The sequence below is a fragment of the Chiloscyllium plagiosum genome, unplaced genomic scaffold, assembly GCF_037043375.1.
Source record: "Chiloscyllium plagiosum isolate Xiang-an unplaced genomic scaffold, Cpla_swu_hap1 HiC_scaffold_32, whole genome shotgun sequence".
Classification (NCBI taxonomy): Eukaryota; Metazoa; Chordata; class Chondrichthyes; order Orectolobiformes; family Hemiscylliidae; genus Chiloscyllium; species Chiloscyllium plagiosum.
The window spans coordinates 29,455,546-29,478,277 of record NW_028270170.1 but is presented as its reverse complement, the minus strand read 5'-3'; the positions used below and the strand labels follow the sequence as shown (position 1 = coordinate 29,478,277).

Here is a 22,732-nt window from a genome sequence, read left to right as displayed (position 1 = left end):
TTTTACAATGTACATTAATGATATAGATTAAGGTGTTAAAAGTAATATTAGCAAATTTGCTGATGACACACAGCTGGGTGACAGGGTAAAATGTGAGGAGGATGTTAGGAGAATATAGGGTGACCTGGACAGGCTAGGTGAGTGGACAGATGCATGGCAGATGCAGTTTAATGTGGATAAATGTGTGATTATCCACTTTGGTGGCAAGAACAGGAAGGCAGATTACTACCTAAATGGAGTCAAGTTAGATAAAGGGGCAGTACAACGAGATCTAGGTGTTCTTGTACATCAATCAATGAAAGCAAACATGCAGGTACAGCAGGCAGTGAAGAAAGCTAATAGCATGCTGGCCTTCATAACAAGAGGAATTGAGTATAGAAGCAAAGAGGTCCTTCTGCAGCTGTACAGGTCCCTGGTGAGACTGCACCTGGAATATTGTCCGCAGTCTTGGTCTCCAAATGTGAGGAAAGACATTCTGGCTATTGAGGGAGTGCAGCATAGGTTCATGAGGTCAATTCCCAGAATGGCGGAACTATCTTACGCTAAAAGATTGGGGCGACTGAGCTTGTATACGCTTGAGTTTAGAAGGCTGAGAGGGGATCTGATTGAGACGTATAAGATTATTAAAGGATTGGACACTCTGGAGGCAGGATGCATGTTTCCGCTGATGGATGAGTCCCGAACCAGAGGACACAGCTTAAAAATAAGGGGTAGACCACTTAGAACAGAGTTGAGGAGAAACTTCTTCACCCAGAGAGTGGTGGGTGTATGGAATGCTCTGCCCCAGAAGGCTGTGGAGGCCAAGTCTCTGGATACTTTCAAGAAAGAGTTGGATAGAGCTCTTAAGGATAGTGGAATCAAGGGTTATGGGGATAAGGCAGGTACAGGATACTGATTGAGGATGATCAACCATGATCATAATGAATGGTGGTGCTGGCTCAAAGGGCAGAATGGCATACTCTTGCACCTATTGTCTATTGTCTACTGTGTGGAAACAGGCCCTTCGGCCCAACCAGTCCATACCGACCCTCCGAAGAATAACCCACCCAGCCCTGCTTCCCTCTGATTAATGTACCTAACACTATGGGCAATTTAACATGGCCAATTCACCTGACCAGCACATCTTTGCATTGTGCACCTGGAGGAAACCCATGCAGACACGAGGAGAATGTGCAAACTCCACACAGTCGCCCGAGACCGGAATCGAACCCGGGACCCTGGCGCTGTGACGCAGCCGTAATTAAACCTCTGTTCTCCAGTTCATAAAATAATCTTGATTGTGCACAGACATCATTTGGAAATGCAGTTGCTCAGCCTGTACGTAGTATGGTGGATTCCTTTCCTGTCCTCCCCATCCACGCACTCCCCTCCTTGACGCACAATGATTCCTTCTCTCTCCAGTAAAATCAGCAGTCACCACACTCCCCCGTGTGTTACTAATATTGACCAAACTGCACCTAGACTGAGTATCTGATCCCCAACTGTATTGTCTCATCTGATTTCAGATTGTGTATCAGTAAGTGCCAAAAAGAAAATGTGAAGTGAAACATTATACATTTCAGAGAAATAAATAATCTTTTTCACCACCCTAAGGCTGGTGTAAGAGTTTTGAAATTTTAAACTGATGTGTTTTCCCCATTTCAATATATACTTAAACATGCATTAAAATTATGAAGAACATGCCAGATAGATATCTTGAGGTAATCAAAATTAATAAATTAATTTTATTGTTAATTTATTCAGTAAAAGATACAAGTATTATTAAAAAGGTAAAATCCATCCTGAATTATGAGCATGTAGGCAAATAGCTTAAGCTAATTGTGAAGTGAAATTGGAAACCAATTACAGTTCTTAGATGGGGGGAGTTACAAATTTATGCATTTGTTATATTTTACACATTCGGATGTTAATCTGGAAGTTCTGGGATTGGAGCGTGGAGGATGGGCATTCTGTCTGAACTAATTTACTTGTTCTCTTTGGCATTGTTGCATGAAGCAAATATCCACATTTCACAGTTGTTTTGTTTTCCTCAAAGCTGATCATTTTTGCAAACCCAGGCACAGCACTTTTAAAGAGACAGAGAGAATATTGGATTGAAGTCATAAGACAGATAGTGTTATTCCAAAAAGAGAAAAATATAATATGTTAGAAAAGGAAAACTAAAGGAAGTTGGACAGGTAGAACAATGGTTAAAAAAAAAACAAATATTCAAATTTATAATAAGTGTAATAATAATGTAAATCAGCTCTTACCAAGTGCTTTGTTGCAGCTTTCTCTGTTTAACACATGGATTGTGTGTGATACCTGATGCTCTGGGGAGACAGGGGAGATCAGCAAATGAGAAAAAGTAGCAGAACCAATTAATGTATCAGGGTCTTGAAATGTTTACCAGGGATTAGTGAAAATCTTATGCTGACAATTGAATTGCTTTCGCCCTAAAAGTAGGACAAATACGGGTGAACAACTTTAAGTTAGTTTAGATTTGTTAAAAATTGTGTTAGTCTAACTTGTTTTGATGAAGTACTCAAGGTTGGAGGAATAATGTTTGGTCAGGACTCCTACACTTCTTCAAAACATTGGCATGGAACCTTTTAAATCCACCTAAGAAAGCAAACAAGATCTCATTTTAATGTACTGCATCTGACTGTCAGCCAAGACTTTTATGTTCCACCCTTTGAAGTGGTTGGAACCCATCACCTTTTGACTCAGAATTAACAGTGCTACTGACAGTCACACAAATAAAGGAGTGGAGGAAAGCAAGAAAATTATTTTAAATCATTGAATATGTTGGTTAATCCTCAACTGGACTGTTATGTTCAATTCTAGCCATTATAGTTTAGGGAGGATCTCTAGGCCTTAGAGGTGGTGCAGAAGAGATTGACTGGAATGGGACCTGAGTTGAAGGATTAGAATTACATGGAGAGAGTGGAAAAACTGGGGGTTGTCCTTTATGGCAAAGAAAATTGAGTAGACATTTGATAGAGGCATTCCAAATAATGAGTAGCTTTGATGGAGTAAGAAAAGAGAAACTTTTCCTCAAATGAAAGAAGAGCCAATATTCAAAGTTAAGATGAATGACAAAATGACTAGAGGTGACATAATAAAAGCGACTTTGATACCGTGGAGCGTTGTGATGCACGATCTGAAAAAATGGTACAAACAATTTCAACAGTAACATTTAAAAAGTGGCTAAATACTCGAAGAGAAGAGATTTATAAGGTAATGGGGAAACAGAAGAAAGGTAGGATTAAAGTGAAAGAATGTACGCATATGCTGAAGATCCGAAACAAAAACAGAAAGTGCTAGAGGAACTCAGCAGATCTGGCTGCATCCGTAAAGAGAAAACTAGAGTTAACCATTTGAGTCCATTGACCCTCATTGGACATCTCTATCACAGAGACAACATAGGCATTGTAGGCTGAATGCCCTTTTCTGATGCATCTTCTGTAATTCAATAGGTATAAATAGCAGACAATGGAAAACAATTTCACAAAATAAATATACTGCCAGTTTTTTCTCGAAAAGTGTGTAACGTTTTATATCAACATACAATAAATGATTTGAATGTTTTATAGTCATAGGCACCAAATGATTGAAGATGATGGAGCCCAGCTTACTTCAAGTGAACACGATGTTGAAACCCAACTCCATTCCCCAAGGAAAGAGGCAAGTCAGCATTTCAATTCCAAATTTGGTTGATAATGTTCACTACCAGGGAGCTCGTTTTAAAGGATTTTATTAGGATCTATGAGCAAAACATTCAGAGATGTTTATCAGTGGTGAAAATGAATAGTCCAACAAGTTCAACATAGAAATACAGATCACAATCTAAAAAAGACTCTTAAGTGTAGTGTTTCTTTCATAATAAGAGTTATTTGTAAAATGAGTTTGGATTTTGCACTATTGCACCCAGGAGCACTAGTGTAGTCTAGTTGGGAAAGCACTATGGAATGTTGTTAGAGAATGTACTAACTTGCTATTAACACATTTTTCATTTTAGCTAGATGTGCAACAAGATTATGCTATAACTGAAAAGTCCAATTCTGCCACTGAGCATCAGCAGTTTCCAAGGTTGAGATTACTCAGATTGTTAAGAATAAATCTCAGCAAATCTTGAAATTAGTTAAACTCACTTATCAACTTTGTGTTGATCATCCAACACAACCACAGACATTCATTGGCAAACTAAATCCCGAAGAACATCACACAGGAATGAAGCCAGCAGGATGTCAGAGTTACTCCCTGAATAAATACTCCTGTAGCTATTGTCTAACTACTTGCCCACTTACCCACTTCCATGAAACATAGTCAGTTTTACAAAATGCACGACCTAAGAAACTTCAAAGGCAATGATGAATCTACAGTTTAACCAAAAGAAACTTTACATTCAATGATTACAGGACCTGGTGATCTTGCCATTGCTTGTCTATTAGAGAATTGGCTTACATAGCTATTAGAAAAGAAAGACTCCTAACTCCATGCAGTAGGGTCATTCTAGGTTTTACCAATGAGGCTAGCTTCACCAAAGACATTAACCCAACCCCAGAATATGATAAAATTGCATGGTATTGTCAATGGATAACTTATTACTATAGTCATTCCCTCAAAAATGTGATAGTTTCATTCCTGTGCTACTCTGCGCTATACAAAAATCACGCAGTACAAATAACACTTAAAGTGTTGGCAATCTAATCATGTTATAGCCAACACACATTTTACATGTTCACGTTTTAGGACCAGCGTTCCCAATTCACCAATCACATTACGGCCAATTCACATTAAACAAAAGACATATTATCGCAGAACTGACTGTACTTATTGACATAGCACACTGTAAATTGAGCCCCACTATTTTCAGGGTCAAAGCAAATGTTAATTCTTTTAAAAAGTACAGTCTAATTTACCTGACTTTTGGCCCAAAGTGAATAGAGACCACATTTCTGTACAAACTAAAAATTAATATTTATTGCAAGTAGTTAAACTATAGCTACAGGTGGCTAGATATAAACCATTGACATATACCATGACTAACAAAGCTCTCATTCCTTTATAACTCTCCTGACACACAAACAAATCTTTCATCTACTGTTTAGACCCTTTGGTGTTGAGTTACCTTCTCTGGATGCTCCCACTGGTTTGTAAATAATAAGAGTGGCTTATTCCCTTGCAAAATGACTCTGATTTATCAATTTAGAAGTCAAAACTCATAGCAACCACTGCAGGAAAAGTAAGTGATTTGTGAAATGACTCCACAGAAGCCGATATCCCATCACCAAGCCATCCTTTATTTACATGTGCAAGTCGCTGACACTGATCCAGCTCCCTCAGAGCCAGCCCTGAGAGTGAACAGGATATCTGACACTCCTGTTCTTTTTTTTTTAAGTGCTAGTTTTTTTTCCCCAGCACCCATGGTGTGTGTGTGCAGGTGTGAGATACAGTGAGAGACACAAAGTGCACGAATCTTTATTCAATTTCCACCACCACGAAGAAAGGAAAACACCCGCGTGGCCAGTGACAAGCAGTGCCCTTCACAAAAGGCAATGCTGTGTGATCAAACAGTGAAGGGGAGGGCAGGGATTAAATCAAAATAGAGTTGGAGGGGGAAATAATGCACTCCACTCCCTGCGGCGCCTACCCCTCCCTAGACAGTCCTGTTCTTATCAGTCAGTCAGGGCTCCCTGATTGGACCAGATTAACAGCCCATATCATGGAAGTCAGATTCCATGAGGTCCACCTTGCTGAACTCATTATAATCACTAATGTTTGCTTCAGTTTAAACTGAGTTTTTGACTGCAGAGAACAGAAAGCTTATGGGCTGCCTTTCCTCTCTCTCTTTGCCTCCCCCTCCCCTCTCCTCTCTCTCTCTCCCTGTCTTTGTAACTTGTTTCCAGCTCCAATCTGCTCAGCCAGTTGAGAACCAACCATACAGATGTTAGTCAGCAAAGAGTCTCTCTCATTGTTGTGGTCCACATCTGAACAAAAAACAAACAACAGAGGCAAGACTAGGAAAGAGGACCTGTTCAGGGAGTATCAGGGGCTAGGAACCAAAGTAAAGAACAGGTCCTCAAGGGTTATAATCTCTGCATTACTCTCTGCATCATGTGCAAATTGGCATAGGGACTCAAGAATAAGGGAAATACATATGTGGCTAAAAGAGTGGTGCAGAAAATGGGTTACTTTTCTTAGGGCACTGGCATCAGCTTTTGGAACAGGAGGGATCTGTACTGTTAGGACAGACTCTACCTGAATGAGCAAAAAGGGTAGATAGGGTGGTCAACAGGACTTCAAACTAGAAAGGGTGGAGCAGGCAGGGAAGGGAAGGGTAACATTCCAAAAAGTATAATGACCAATAGGAAGCAAAGTTGCAAGTGAACAACTATGGGGGTGGATTCAAGTCCATTGAAAAATATGAAAAAAAATGAAAAGAAAGGAGAACTCAGGAGAGGATATTAAAGTCTCCAGCACACTAAATAGGACAGAGTGTTTGGAAAAGGTTCTGAATCAAACTTCAAACACACCAGATAAATGAGTAACACTGAGAAGAGGGACGGTTAATACAGAACTGAAGGTATTGTAAAAATCGAAATTGGCAGGAGTGATGTGGTCAGCATCACATAGATGTGGCTGCAATGGGATCGGGACTGGGAGCTAAATATCTATGGATTATAAAACCCATTGAAAAGACAGGCAGATGGGCAGAGGGGGTGGGGTTGCCTTGTTAGTAAAAACTAAAATTAATCAAAGTAGGGTCAGATGATGTAGAATCAGTGTAGGTAGAGTTGAGAAACCGCAAAGGTCATAGTGTCATAGAGTCATAGAGATGTGCAGCATGGAAACAGACCCTTCGGTCTAACCTGTCCACGCCAACCAGATATCCCAACCCAATCTAGTCCCACCTGCCAGCACCCAGCCCATATCCCTCCAAACCCTTCCTATTCATATACCCATCCAAATGCCTCTAAAATGTTGCAATTGTACCAACCTTCACCACATCCTCTGGCAGCTCATTCCAAACACGTACCACCCTCTGCATGAAAAAGTTGCCCCTTAGGTCTCTTTTATATCTTTCCCCTCTCACACTGAACCTATGCCCTCTAGTTCTGTGCTCCCCCACCCCAGGTAAAAGACTTTGTCTATTTATCCTATCCATGTCCCTCATAATTTTGTAAACCTCTATAAGGTCACCCCTCAGCCTCCGACACTCAAGGGAAAACAGCCCCAGCCTGTTCAGCCTCTCTCTGTAGCTCAGATCCTCCAACCCTGGCAACATCCTTGTAAATCTTTTCTGAACCCTTTCAAGTTTCACAACATCTTTCAGATAGGAAGGAGACCAGAATTGCACGCAATATTCCAAAAGTGGCCTAACCAATGTACTGTACAGCTGCAACATGACCTCCCAACTTCTGTACTCAATACTCTGACCAATAAAGGAAAGCATACCAAATGCCTTCTTCACTATCCTATCTACCTGCGACTCCACTTTCAATGAGCTATGAACTTGCACTCCAAGGTCTCTTTGTTCAACAACACTCCCTAGGACCTTACCATTAAGTGTATAAGTCCTGCTAAGATTTGCTTTCCCAAAATGCAGCACCTTGCATTTATCTGAATTAAACTCCATCTGCCACTTCTCAGCCCATCGGCCCATCTGGTCAAAATCCTGTTGTAATCTGAGGTAACCCTCTTCACTGTCCGCTACACCTCCAATTTTGGTGTCATCTGCAAACTTACTAACTGTACCTCTTATGCTCGCATCCAAATCATTTATGTAAATTACAAAAAGTAGAGACCCAGCATCAATCCTTGTGGCACTCCACTGTTCACAGACCTCCAGTCTGAAAAACAACCCTCCACCACCACCCTCTGTCTTCTACCTTTGAGCCAGTTCTGTATCCAAATGGCTAGTTCTCCCTGTATTCTATGAGATCTAACCTTGCTAATCAGTCTCCCACGGGGAATCTTGTCGAACGCCTAACTGAAGTCCATATAGATCACATCTACTGCTCTGCCCTCATCAATCTTCTTTGTTACTTCTTCAAAAAACTCAATCAAGTTTGTGAGACATAATTTCCCACACACAAAGCCATGTTGACTATCCCTGAATCAGTCCTTGCCTTTCCAAATACATGAACATCCTGTCCCTCAGGATTCCCTCCAACAACTTGCCTACCACCGAGGTTAGGCTCACTGGTCTATAGTTCTCTGGCTTGTCTTTACCGACCTTCTTAAACAGTGGCACCACGTTTGCCAACCTCCAGTCTTCCAGCACCTCACCTGTGACTATCGATGATTCAAATATCTCAGCAAGAGGCCCAGCAATCACTTCTCTAGCTTCCCGCAGAGTCCTCGGGTACACCTGATCAGGTCCTGGGGATTTATCCACTTTTAACCATTTCAAGACATCCAGCACATTCCCCTCTGTAATCTGGACATTTTGCAAGATGTCACCATCTATGTCCCTACAGTCTTCCATATCCTTTTCCACAGTAAATACTGATGCAAAATATTCATTAAGTATCTCCCCCATTTTCTGTGGCTCCACACAAAGGCCGCCTTGTGGGCCTCCAAATAATAGTTAGGATTTGGGGCATAAGAGATAGAAAAGGCGTGTAAGAAAGGTATGGTTACAGTGATCATGGGGGCTTTGAGTAAGCAGGTGGACTGGGAAAATCAGGTTGGTAGTAGATTTCAAGAAAAGAAATTTGTGGAATGTTTATAGATTTTTTTTGGAGCAGCTTGTGGTGGAGCCCATTAGGGAGCAGGAAATTCTGGATTTAGTGCTGTGCAATGAGGAGCTTGATGAGGAGCTTAAGGTGAAGGAACCCTTCGGAGGCAGTGACCATTATATGATAGAATTTACTCTCCAGTTTGAGAGGGAGTGGGTGGAATTAGAGGTATCTGTATTGCAGTTGAATAAAGGCAACTACAAAGTGATGAGGGAGGAGCTGGATAGAATTGACTGGGAGAGGAGCCTAGCAGGAAAGGCAGTGGAACAGCAATGGCAGGAGTTTCTGTGAGTAATTCAGGAAACACAGCAGAAATTCATCCCGAGAAAAAGGAAGCATACCAAAGGGAGGATGAGGCAACCATGCCTGACCAGGGAAGTCAGGCACAGCATAAAAACAAAAGAGAAAGCATATAATGTGGCAAAGGGCAGAGGATTGAGAAGGCCACAAAGACCAACAGAGGACAATGAAGAAAGAAATAAGGAAGGAGAAGATTAAATATGAGGTAAACTAGCTAGTAATATTAGGGAAGATCGCAAGAGTTTCTTTAGATATATAAAGGGCAAAAGGGAGGCAAAAATAGACATTAGGCTGCTGGAAAATGATGCTGGATAACTGGTAATAGAGAACAAAGAAATAGCTGAGGAACTGAATGAGTACTTTGCATAAGTCTTCATGGACTAACTTCCAAAAATTCATGAGAGTTGGGGAGGGGCAGAAATGAGTACAGTGGCCATTACCAAGGAAAAGGTGCGAGAAAAACTGAAAGGTCTGAAAGTGGACAAATAACCTGGACCAGATGGACTACACCTGAGAGTTCTGAAGGAGATAGCTGAAGAGATAGTGCAAGCTTTAGTAGCGATTTTTTGGTATCACTGGAGTCAGGGAGGGTCCCAGAGGACTGGAAAATCACTAATGTAACCCTCCTGTTTAAGATAAGAGTCAGGCAAAAGATGGGAAATTATAGGCCGACTAGTATGACCTTACTTGTATGTAAGATTTTGGAGTCCATTGTGAAGGATGAGATTTCTGAATACTTGGAAGTGCATGATAAAATAGGCAAAGTCTGCATGGTTTTATCAAGGGACATCATGTCTGACAGATCTGTTAGAATTCTTTGAGGAGGTAATGAACAGGTGAGACCAAAGAGAGTCAATGGAGGTTATCTATCTGGATTTCCCAAAGGCCTTTGATAAGGTGCCGCACAGGAGGCTGCTGAGTAAGATAAGGCCCCATGGTGTTAGAGGCAAGGTACAGGCATGGACAGAAGATTGGCTGTCAGGCAGAAAGCAGAGAGTGGAGATAAAAGGGTCCTTCTCAGGATAGAAGCCGGTGAGTAATGGTGTTTGACAAGGCTCAGTGTTATAACTACAACTTTTCACTTTATACATTAATGATCTGGATGAAAGAACTGAGGGCATTCTGGCTAAGTTTGCATGTGATACAAAGATAGGTGGAGGGGCAGGTAGTAATGAGGAGGTAGGAAGACTGCAGAAAAATTGAGACAGGTGAGGAGAGTGGGCAAAGAAGTGGCAGGTGGAATACAATGTGGGAAAGTGTGATGTCATGCACTTTGGTAGGAAGAATAGAGGCATGGACTATTTTCTAAATGGGGATAAAATTCAGAAATCTGGTGTACAAAGGAACTTGGGAGTTCTACTCCAGGATTCTCTCAAAGTAAACTTGCAGGTTGGGTCAGTAATTGGGAAGGCAAATACAATGTTGTCAGTCATCTCGAGAGGACTAGAATATAAAAGCAGCGATATACGTCTGAGGCTTTATAAGGTTCTGGTCAGACCACATTGTGAGCAATTTTAGGCCCCATACCTCAGGAAGGATGTATTTGCGCTGGAGCAGGTCCAAAGGAGGTTCACGAGAATGATCCCAGCAATGAAAGATTTAACATATGAGGAACAGAAAGGACTGTGGGACTATACTCGATGGAGTTTAGAAGGATGAGGGGGGGATCTAATTGAAACTTACAGAATACTGAATGGCCTGGACAGAGTAGACATTGGGAAGATGTTTCTAATGGCAGGAGAGACTAGGACCCAAAGGCCCAGCCTTGGAAGAACTTTTAGAATGGAGATAAGGAGAAATTTCTTCAGCCAGAGAGTGGTCAATCTGTGAAATTTATTGTCATAGGGGGTTGTGAAGGCCAGGTTATTGAGTATATTTAAGACGGAGAGAGATAAGTTCTTGGTTGCCAAGGGGATCGAAGATTACGGGGAGAAAGTGGAAAAATGGGGTTGATAAACCTATCAGCCATGATTGAATAGCAGAGCAAACTTGATGGGTCAAATGGCCTAATTTCTACCACTATGGTCTTATGGTCTCATTGAAAACTGCCATTTGCCCACAGTCCAATCAATTTCTTTTTGCCAATAAGAACAGCATCAATACATGCTCTCGGCTCCAGATTGTCTGCAATCTGAACTTCAGTTCGTACATGTTCAAAACATTGTGTACAATGCCAGGTTAGTTGCTTTTCAAGCTGTAGCTATTCTTTCAAACACTGGTTTTTAAAACAATGCTTATTTCAGACCATTTTTTTAAAAGCAAAAAATGAAATACACAGTCCTTACAAACTACGTCTACTATAGAGGATTGACTTAATTACAATATTTCTTTATTATGCATGCAATCTTGAACACCTCTCAACAATAAACGTTGGATTTGCTCTTTATCAAACACTTAAACTGATTACTTATGTCTTAATAAGGAGGACCCACAAAAAGGCTGGCACTCTCACCAAGGTTCTTTAATACATTGATACAGCCAAAACTCTACCATTTCCTCATATTTTTCCAAAAACCATCTTGGATCTCAGACATTGCCTGAAGGAAAATATTCTGCTGTATGCCAATCCTATTTAGCATTCCAGATTTGATTGCAGTTTGACAAATGAGGGTGAGTGTATTAAAATTACTCTTAAAATGTCCAGACTAATGATAATCACAGATCGAGATTATAACAATTAGGCTTGAAATGAAATGGAGAACTGTGATGGGCAGAATTAAGTTAATCTGTTAGCGTATTTAGGAAAGTACAATAAAATAAGATAGGACATAGGAGCATGAGTAGATTCGGCCCATCGAGTCTGATCTACCATTCAATGAGATAATGGCTGATCTGATAATCTTCAACTCCACTTTTCTGTCTTCTTCCCAAAATCCTTGATTATGTTACCAATTAAGAAATTGTCTAACACATGATTGAATGTACTTAGTGACACATCCTCCAAAACCGTTGATGGTATTGAATTCCATAGATTCATTACCCTCTAACAGAAGAAATTTCTCCTCGTTTGTCTTAATTGGGCGTCCCCTTATTCTGAGATTATGTCATTTCATTCTAGACAACTCACCAGGGAAAGCAACCTCTCCACATCTACTCTGTCAAGCCCCTGAAGATTCTTATTTGTTTCGATAAGGTTGCCTTTATTCTTCTGAATCCCAATGAGTGCAGCCCAAACTACTCAACCACTCGTTGAAAGAAAGTCCTTCCATGCCCAGTATCAACCAAGTGAATCTTCTCTGGACTGCCTTCAATGCCAATGTATCTTTTCATAGATAAGGGGACCAAAACTGTTCACAGCATTCCAGCTTTAGCAAGACCTCCTTCTTTTTATACCTTATTCCCTTTTAAATAAAGGCAAACATTCCATTTGCCTTTCATAATACTTGCTGATCTTGGGTGCCAGCTCTTTGTGATTCGTAAGCAAGGATTAGGCTGCGGCTATTTTCCCTGGCATGTCAAAGGCTGAGGGGTGACATTATAGAGGTTTACAAAATCATGAAAGGCATGGATAGGGTGACTAGCAAGGTCTTTTTCCTAGGTTATGGGAGTCCAAAGATTAGAGGGCATAGGTTCAAGGTAAGAGGAAAAAGATTTAAAAGGGACCTGAGGGGCAACTTTTGCAAGCAGAGGGTGGTGTGTATATGGAATGAGCTGCCAGAGGAAGTAGTGGAGATTGGTACGATTACAACATGCAGAAGATATCTGGATGGATACATTGGTAGGAAGGGTTTAGAGGGATATGGGCCAAGTGTTGGCAAATGGGATTAGATTAGTTTAGGCTATCTGGTTGGCATGAATGAGTGGGACCGAAGCTTCTGTTTCTGTATTGTACATCTCTATGACTCAATGCTTTCCAAATCTCTCCAAGTTTCTGTATTGTACATCTCTATGACTCAATGCTTTCCAAGTTTTGTCTTGTCTTTCTCCATCAACAAAATATTCAGCCCCACTATTCATCCTGCCAAAGTGCATAACCTCACAATGTCCAAAATTATGTTCCATCTGCCAGACATTTACTGAACCTATCAGTAGCTCTCTATAGCTTTTTTGTGTCATCTTCATCACTTGCCTTCCTGCCTAATTTTGTGTTACCCTCCAAACTTGGTGATGGTACTTTCACTTTCATCTTCCAGTCATTAGTAAATAATATAAACAATGTGTAACGTGTCTTCAATCCTGTTTGAAAACCAGCAAGTGATGTTCTTACCTTAATAATTTTGCAGACCTTTCTGTGATTATGAAAATGTATATTCATGAGTGTTTTCTTCTGGCTCCAAGAAATGTTTTTAAAAAAGGTTTGTCACTACATAAGCTTTAATACTTTGTGATGTGATGCAGGTACGCCATGAAAAGAAGATTCATTCAGAAATAATGGATAAAATAACCGAAAACACAGAAGCCACTATTGTTCTTGTTGGTGAGTGTGGTGATGGCCTTCCATGTAACAATATTGTTGTAATAAAAATAATTGTTTGAATTAAATCACAAAACGTTCATGTAAACTGCTGTCTTCCCTCCTTCTGGGAGTGAGAAGGGGCGATGTGTGATAGAAGTAAGTGGGACTACAAAAGTTGAGCGAATGCATTCCAACCAAAATTACAAACATTTCGATAAGCTTATAAAATTGCAGCACCACATGAGAGTGATCTGACTGGGCAGCGGGCAAGTCTCATGTTGTGCCATAGAATGAAGCTGGAGTTGCATTGCCATGCATTGGTTGTCCAATTTCTACCAAATATGATTTAAGCCATAACTATTCCTGCTGCAATTTCCTTCTACTTTGAGATATCCCTTGAGTCTATCTCTGCCAACCATTTATAGAAATGGAGTTCATAATCTAGGCTGACACGCAAGTGAAATATTGATCAACACTCTTTAGACAAAATCTTGGGGGGGGTGGGGCAAGGTTCAATCTGTTTGTGCCCTTCAAAAGAAACCACAGAATTCTTTTAAGAGTCTTGGTCAATATTTAAACCATGCTAAAGCCACCAAAACAACTTGACTTGTCATTCATTTTATTGCTATTTGTGGTGTGTGACGATGCAAACAAATAACTGTATGTGATATTATAGGAAAGTATTTTTCTAATTTATTTATCTCCTGCTCAAAGCCATTTTTCTAATATGTTCGATTTTCAAGTTGTTTATGATCTTGATTCTAATATGACTTCTAATACTCAACATTCAAAGTTTTTAATCGTGCATTCCAACTCCTTATGTGTGGGACTTTGCTGCTTTTAAGTATTGTTCTTGACTCTAAGCAGTTATATTTAGATTAGATTACATTACATTACTGTGTGGAAACAGGCCCTTCGGCCCAACAAGTCCACACTGACCCACCAAAGCCCAACCCACCCATACCCCTACATTTACCCCTTACCTAACACTACGGGCAATTTAGCATGGCCAATTCACCTGACCTGCACATCTTTGGACTGTGGGAGGAAACCAGAGCACCCGGAGGAAACCCACGCAGACACGGGGAGAACGTGCAAACTCCACAGTCAGTCGCCTGAGGCGGGAATTGAACCCTGTGAGGCAGCAGTGCTAACCACTGTGCCCAAGCCTTACAGCCATCACTGTCAATATGATCATTTCCATTTACCAAATTTATTTAAAGTGATTCAATTTTGATGTTTTAAACCTTTACCTTATATCACTATCTGCCTGTACTTATTTCTTTCCAGTGAATTCAAATTCAACACTGAATTTATTGTCATGTGTACCAAGGCACAGTGAAAAGCTTTGTCTTGCAAGCAATACAGGCAGATCACAGAGTTAACTAACATAGATAAGTAAATAATAGGTAAACAGTGGCAAAAACAAAAACACTGGTACAGTCAAATGTTAAGGGTTTGTGAGTCCATTCAGTATTCTAACAATACTAGGGTAGAAACTGTCTCGAAACTGGCTTGTGCATGTGTTCAGGCTTCTGTACCTTCTCGCCGATGGTAAAGAAACATTGCCAGGGTGGGATGGATCTTTGGGAATGCTGGCGACCTTTCTTTGGCAATGGACCTGTAAATGGAGTCTATAGATGGGAGTTGGCCTTTGTGATTGTCCGGAGCGAGTTCACCACGTCTCTGATCTTGAATGTAAGATCAAGAAAATGCGATTGTCACAGCAATGCAAATGGTGTTGAAATATTTGCAACAAAATGATATGCCATTAAATTTTTTTCATTAAATTCTGATGGTCTAGCAGTACAGATGAAAGATAAAATGCCCACTGTTGAAGCTGGAACCTAGTTTGTTACCAAGATTTAGCTTAGTTATGTATACAAATGAGACAATAAGAAATAGTCTAAGTAACCTCAATGTTTTCCCTTTCACAGGATGCGTTGAATCTCTGAAGTCCCCGACTATGGCCTTTGTGCGGCTGGCAACAGCTGTTCAACTGGAGTCAATTTTAGAAATCTCCATCCCTATCCGATTTATTTATGTGCTCCTGGGACCCAGCACTTCCAGGATGAACTACCATGAAGTTGGGCGTTCAATTTCAACATTAATGTCAGATCAGGTACAATAACTTCCCAAGGTTTTGAGACTTTCAACACATGCAATTTGCACCGTATTGTTCTGAGCTCCATGAACCGAACCAAATATTTCTTACCAAGACTGGAGCCCAATTACTGGCCATTGTCTAGTTTCTATTGGATTAAGTGAGTCTTTTACAATGTTATGATGCAGCAATAGCATCCTTACATCTGGTTCGGAGGCCATGTATTCAATATTAGATATTAGATTAGATTACTTACAGTGTGGAAACAGGCCCAACAAGTCCACACTGATCCTCCAAAGAGCAACCCACCCAGACCCATTCCCCTACATTTACCCCTTCACCTAACACTACGGGCAATTTATCATGGCCAATTCACCTAACCTGCACATTTTTGGACCGTGGGAGGAAACCGGAGCACCCGGAGGAAACCCACGCAGACACAGGGAGAATGTGCAAACTCCACACAGACAGTTGCCTGAGGTGGGAATTGAACCCGGGTCTCTGGCACTGTGAGGCAGCAGTGCTAACCACTGTGCCACCGTGCCTTATATGCACAGCAGAATTTGTTAGCCGTGGAAGGAACATTCATGACAAGGTTCAACAGGCTGATAATTATCCTGGAAACGTTTCCGCTACTTTTACACTACTTCCCAAAGGGAGAAAACACGAATGAAAACACGCAAAAACAAAAGTGAACTTGTTGCACAAAGAAATTTGTAAAAATGAAATATTATGTTTATCTGTATGAAAGAAGACACTACGAAAATGAACATCTCTTAACTTAGGTAAACTTATGATTTGGAGGAGCCAGTGTTGGACTGGGGTGTACAAAGTTAAAATCACACAACACTAGGCTATAGTCCAACAGGTTTATTTGGAGGCACCAGCTTTCGGAGTGTTGCTGCTTCTTCAGGTGGTTGTAAAGCAGGATCATAAGACACAGAATTTATAGCAAAAGATTACAGTGTCATGCAGCTGGAATAATATATTGAACAAACCTAGATTAAGTCTTTCATCTTTTAGAATGGGTTTGTTAGTTTCAGTTCTTTAATATGTAAATACCAGAAGTTCTTTCAAGTCACATTCTCAAGGTAGCTTAAGGTTTTACAACAAAACGTGCCATCTCAGCTCAGACAATGTATTAAAGGTGTGAGGTTAAAGTCTGTCTGTGTCCTAATCTTGAGTCAGACTGGCTCTATTTCTAAAGTGGATTTACAAGATATTACACGGATTGACTGCCTGTAGGTTATGTATTTTTTGAGCAAACTTTTGACTTAAAAGAAGTTCTGTGATTTACATATTAAATAACCAAAACTAACAAACCCATTCTAAAAGATGAAAGACTTAATCTAGGTTTGTTCAATATATCATTCCAGATTCATGACACTGTAATCTTTTGCTATAAATTCTGTGTCTTATGATCCTGCTTCACAACCACCTGATGAAGAAGCAGCGCTTCGAATGCTAGTGCCTTCAAATAAACCTGTGGGACTATAACCTAGTGTTGTGTGATTTTTAACTAGGTCAACTTAGGCAGAATGAAGAACTATTCCACTCATTGAAAGTTTTAACTGCTTTATAGGCTTAGACATTAAATGGTTTTGCATGTACTGTAACATTACAAGATTTTAATAGTCAGGGTGCCATCTCATCTTCTGACACTTAGGTAGATGTGAATAAGGCACCAGGGTTAGCAGATTATCATGAAAAAGTCAAGTATGGCTGTACTACAGTATCCTGGAATAATTTCAGTTATTGGATTTGTATTTTGTTTTGATGGAATTTTCAGTCTTTAAAATAATCATACAGCAGTCTCCGTATATACAGTACATAGCTATAACTACAGATTTTAAATACATCATGAACACAGCCCGATGTTTAGTGATTCAAGACAGACCGGGAAACAACCATTGACTGATTAATAGATTTTTTGTCAACTGACATAAAACTCCTCCCTGTTAGCAGAAATAATACAACCAACATCACTCAGATGCAACTTTGAGTTGATGTAATCAGACTGCACACTGTGTAACATTAGTTTTATGGATAAATGTTTTAGTAGTAAGTCAATCCCCATTGGAATTTCGTTGGTCATGTTCTAATACACAATATTGTATCGAAGGTTAGCTGTTCTATTTGACTTGGAGGTGCTGGTGTTGGACTGGGGTGGACAATGTTAAAAATAATACAAGACGAGGTCATAGTCTAACAGGCTTATTTGGAAACACTAGCTTTCGGAGCGCTGCTCCTTCATCAGGTGGTTGTGGAGGTTAAGATTATTCTCACAGAATTTATAGCCGAAGGAGTCCAGTGTCATAGAGATGTGACACAGGAAACAATCTTAGATTAAACTTTTTTGTAATGGGATTTACTGGTTTCTGTTCTTTGATATGTAAATCCCAGAATTTCTTTTAAATTACATCCTCAAGATAGCTCCGGTTTTTAAACAATTGGTGTGAAGTCTGTCTGTGTCCCAATGCTATGTCAGACTGACAAACACTTTCTGTATAGGTGAAAGTGAGGACTGCAGATGCTGGAGATCAGAGTCTAGATTAGAGTGGCACTGGAAAAGCACAGCAGGTCAGGCAGTATCTGAGGAGCAGGAAAATCGACATTTCGGACAAAAGCCCCTTATCACAAATGAGGCAGGGAGCCTCCGGGTGGAGAGATAGGTGGGAGGGGTTAGGGGCTGGGGAGAAGGTAGCCAAGAGTACAATAGGTGAATGGAGGTGGGAATGAAGGTAATAGGTTGGAGAGGAGGTGGAGAGCTTTAGGGAACATCTCCGGGACACCCGCACCAATCAACCCCACCACTCCGTGGCCAAACATTTCAACTCCCCCTCCCACTCTGCCAATGACATGCAGATCCTGGGCCACCTCCACCGCCACTCCCTCACCACCAGACGCGTGGAGGAAGAACGCCTCATCTTCTGCCTCAGAGCACTTCAACCCCAGGGCATCAATGTGGACTTCACCAGTTTCCTCATTTCTCCTCCCCCCACCTTACCCCAGATCCAACCTGTCAGCTCAGCACCATCCTCATGACCTGTCCTACCTGCCAATCTCCCTTCCTACCTATACACGCCACCCTCCTCTCCGACCTATCACCTTCATCCCCACCCCCATCCACCCATTGTACTCTTTGCTACCTTCCTCCCAGCCCCAACCCCTCCCATTTACCTCTCCATCCCGGAGAATCCTTGCCTCGTTCCTTATGAAGGGCTTTTGCCTGAAACATTGATTTTCCTGCTCCTTGGATGCTGCCAACCCCTCTGTATAGTTTTACAGAGTTTAACATGGATTCATGCAATTTTTGAGCACCCCCTGCACTCACACCAACACACGCACGCTCTCACACATACATCATCACACTCACACACACTTAACCAAGCTTACACACACATATATATACACACACACTCTATCACGTGCAATCACACCCACATGCACACTCTCAATCTGTCACTCTGACACGTGCATACATATAACCTTATGGGGTGAATTTGTTTTTGCAGAATTACGTTTTATTTTACTCAACAGCTGCATGAATCCATGTAAAACTATACGTGATTTGGAGACACCGGTGTTGGACTGGGGTGTACAAAGTTAAAAATCACACAACATCAGGTTATAGTCCAACAGGTTTATTTGGAAGCAATAGCTTTTGGAGCACTGTTCCTTCATCAGGTGGTTGTGGAGAATAAGATTGTAAGACACAGAATTTATAACAAAAGTTAATAGTGTGATGTCTCTGAAATTATATATTGAAAAAGACCTGGATTGTTTGTTTCGTATCTCATCTTTTAGAATGACCATGTTGGTTTCAGTTCTTTCATATGTAAATGGCAAAATGTTTTTTAAAAGTTACACCCTCAGGTGAACTTTAACAATTGGTGTCATGTCCGCCCAGATAATATATTGAAGGTGTGAGCTTCCCTATGTGAGGCTGTCTCTGCCGCAATAGTCAGACTGATTCTAATCTAAAAAACAGATTTACAGAATCTAAATGGATTCATGTAGTTTTTGAGCAAAGTAAAATGTAATACTGAAAGTACAAATTCACCCCACAAATTTATGTGTATGTGCGTGTCTGCGCGTGTGTGTGTGCGCATTTTGGGGGAGGGGGTTATGAGTGTCTGTGAGAGAGTCTGTGTATGTGTGTGAGTGTAAAGCGGTATAAGACTGTGAGAGGGTGTGTGTGGGAGTGTATGTGTGACCATATAAGAGATGATCTGAGTGAGTGTGTATGTCTGTAGGAGAGTCTGTGTCTAGGAGTATGTGTGTGTTTATGTGTGTAGGTGTAGGTGTGTCTGTCTGTCAGTGTGTGTCCGTCTGTGAGTGTGTGTGTGTATAGTGCAATGGGGTCACCTGTAGTGCGACAGGAACCCAAGTCCCGGATGGCCTCAACCAGGATTTTGGGTTCGTGTCACACTACAGGTGACCCCATTGCATTATACACACACGTACATAGACAGATGGACACACACGCGTGCACACACACACACACACTCCTATAGACCTTCTCTAATATGCTCACACATACACTCCCACACATACCCTCTCACAGACTTATATCTCTTTACACTCACACTCACATACATACAACACTCTCTCACAGACACTCATAAACCCCCATGCACACACACATACAAACACACACACATGCATTTATACACATATAGGTTTGTGGGGTGAATTTGTACTTGCAGAATTACATTTTACTTTGCTCAAAAACTGCATGAATCCATGTAAGATTCTGTAAATCTGTTTTTTTAGAGTAGAATCAGTCTGACCATTGTGGCAGACACAGCCTCACACAGGGAAGCTCATACCTTCAATACATTATCTGGGCAGACATGACACCGATTGTTCACTTGAGAATGTAACTTTTAAAAGAAGTTTTGTGATTTACATATGAAAGAACTGAAACCAACATGGTCATTCTAAAAGATAAGATACGAAACAAACAATCCAGTCTTTTTCAATATATAATTTCAGAGACATCACACTATAAACTTTTGTTATAAATTCTGTGTCTTACAATCTTATTCTCCACAACCACCTGATGAAGGAGCAGTGCTCTGAAAGCTAGTGATTCCAAATAAATCTGTTGGACTGTAGCCTGATGTTGTGTGATTTTTATCTTAAACCTATACAGAGTGTTTGTCAGTCTGACATAACATTGGGACACAGACAGACTTCACACCTATTGTTTAAAAAGCTGAACTATCTTGAGAATGTAATTTAAAAGAAGTTCTGGGAATTACATATCAAAGAACAGAGACCAGCATATCCCATTTATAAAAGATGAAAGTTTTAATCTAAGATTGTTTACTGTATCACATCTCCATGACACTGGACTCCTTTGGCTATAAATTCTGTGAGCATAATCTTAACCTTCACAACCACCTAATGAAAGAGCAGAGCTCCAAAAGCTAGTGCTTCCAAATAAACCTGTTGGACTATAACTCGGTGTTGTGTGGTTTTCAACACTATTCTATATGATTGCATTTCTGAAGGGGTTTATGTTCATCTTACACCTGTTCTACCCTTCCTACTGATGTCATACACAGTCTTTAGGATTTCTACTCCAGCTTTTGGAGGGAACAGAAGAAACTGAACCAGCTCCTTATGGCCTTATTAATTATGCCTGATTAACTGTAGTTGTACTTATTACTAACATGCAAAAAAAAAATTGTTGCTATCTGAGAACACTGCTTTTTCTACAGATACTAAAAGGATTGTGTCTTCTCCCACTAATCAGTAGACATGTCCAAGACAAAGGAGGAATTGGTACTTACCCAATATCACATATTAATAGAAGTGATAAATGTCTCATAGTGCCAGCAGAGATCATTTAGAAAACTAACATATTGCAATCACCATCACCGTGAAAATGAGAGAGGTGAAGGGCAAGGTTTTTTTATAACTGTTGATGGCTAATGACAGTGCAACCTTCATGTCAATCCCTGCAGGCAATTGCCAAACAAGACTGAAAGAAAAATCATAGAATACTGAAGATGCACAGTACAATGTCCAAATTAAATTATCTGCAGCTTCTCAAAGGAAACAAATTGTGAAAATCCTTCATTTCTTGTTTACAGCTCAATGTAAACCATATTGTCGTACAGTTCAGATCATCGAGTGGGCATAGAACTGAGGTTCAAAAACCATATAGGATCTATCAGGTCACTTAAACAAGTGCAAAGAGACAGCTTTCTAATGGATAGTGGTATGGATAGTGGAAATCATTGCAATGACATTTAAGGACATTTTAGATTAATTCTCATGTTTCTCCAGACATTCCACAAAGTGGCGTATGAAGCAAAGGATTGCAATGATTTGCTGAATGGTATCAGTGAGTTCCTGGACTGCAGTATTGTCATTCCCCCAACAGAAGTTCAAGATGAGGAGCTACTAAGATCTGTCATACCCTTTCAGCGTGAGATGCTGAAGAAGAGGCAGAACCAGCTGGAAGACACATTGGCCGAAAGAGCTGATCAATCTGGTAAGAGGCAGAACCAGCTGGAAGACACATTGGCCGAAAGAGCTGATCAATAAAAGTTGTATGGTAAAAGGAGCTTAATCTCTGCAGAGAAACATATCTTGCATATTTTACAAATTCAAGGAACAGAATCCTAAGTAAATTCCCCATCACCACATCTAAAGATCCAGAAATAAAAATCATTGAATCTTACAGCACAAAGGAGACCATTCTGCCCATACTAACACTTTGAAAAAGCTATCCAATTGGTCTCAATCCCCTGTTCTTTCCCTTCAACCTTATTTTCTTTCCCCTTTTTAGGTTTATCTTTAATCTTCATTTGGGTGATGCTGTTGAATTTGCTTCACCATCTTTTTAGACAGTGCATTCCAGCTAGAATAACAATCTTCATCTCCCCTTTTGATACATTAGCCAATTATCATAAATTTGTGTCCTCTGGATTGTTACACTTTTAATAGAGAAAGCAGCTTCCTCTTACTCTAACCAATGATCTTTTTTTATATGTTTGTATTGCACTTTAATCTTCTCTCTTGTAAAAACAGCACATAATTGAGAGCCCTTATTCCCTGATAACATGGAACACCATCATGCAGTGTCTGCATTTCCAAGATTTCTGGATCATAAATCATCTCATGTAGTGTCCTTATATAAACTAAAATTGATTGTAGGTAAGATGTCTTACCATTGGATATTCCTCCTGA

The 22,732-nt window shown here is 40.5% G+C and overlaps 1 protein-coding gene across 4 annotated transcripts in view; it reads left to right on the top strand.

Annotated features, from left to right (window-relative positions):
- LOC122539953 (anion exchange protein 2-like) overlaps positions 1–22,732 on the top strand; it is a 90,436-nt gene that overhangs the window by 39,037 nt on the left and 28,667 nt on the right. For all 4 annotated transcript variants that reach the window (XM_043675174.2, XM_043675173.2, XM_043675178.2 and 1 more), the window contains 4 exons: positions 3,576–3,666; positions 13,365–13,443; positions 15,360–15,544; positions 21,827–22,034. In XM_043675174.2, the coding sequence (XP_043531109.2) occupies positions 3,576–3,666; positions 13,365–13,443; positions 15,360–15,544; positions 21,827–22,034 (563 nt within the window). The remainder of the gene's footprint in view (positions 1–3,575; positions 3,667–13,364; positions 13,444–15,359; positions 15,545–21,826; positions 22,035–22,732) is intronic.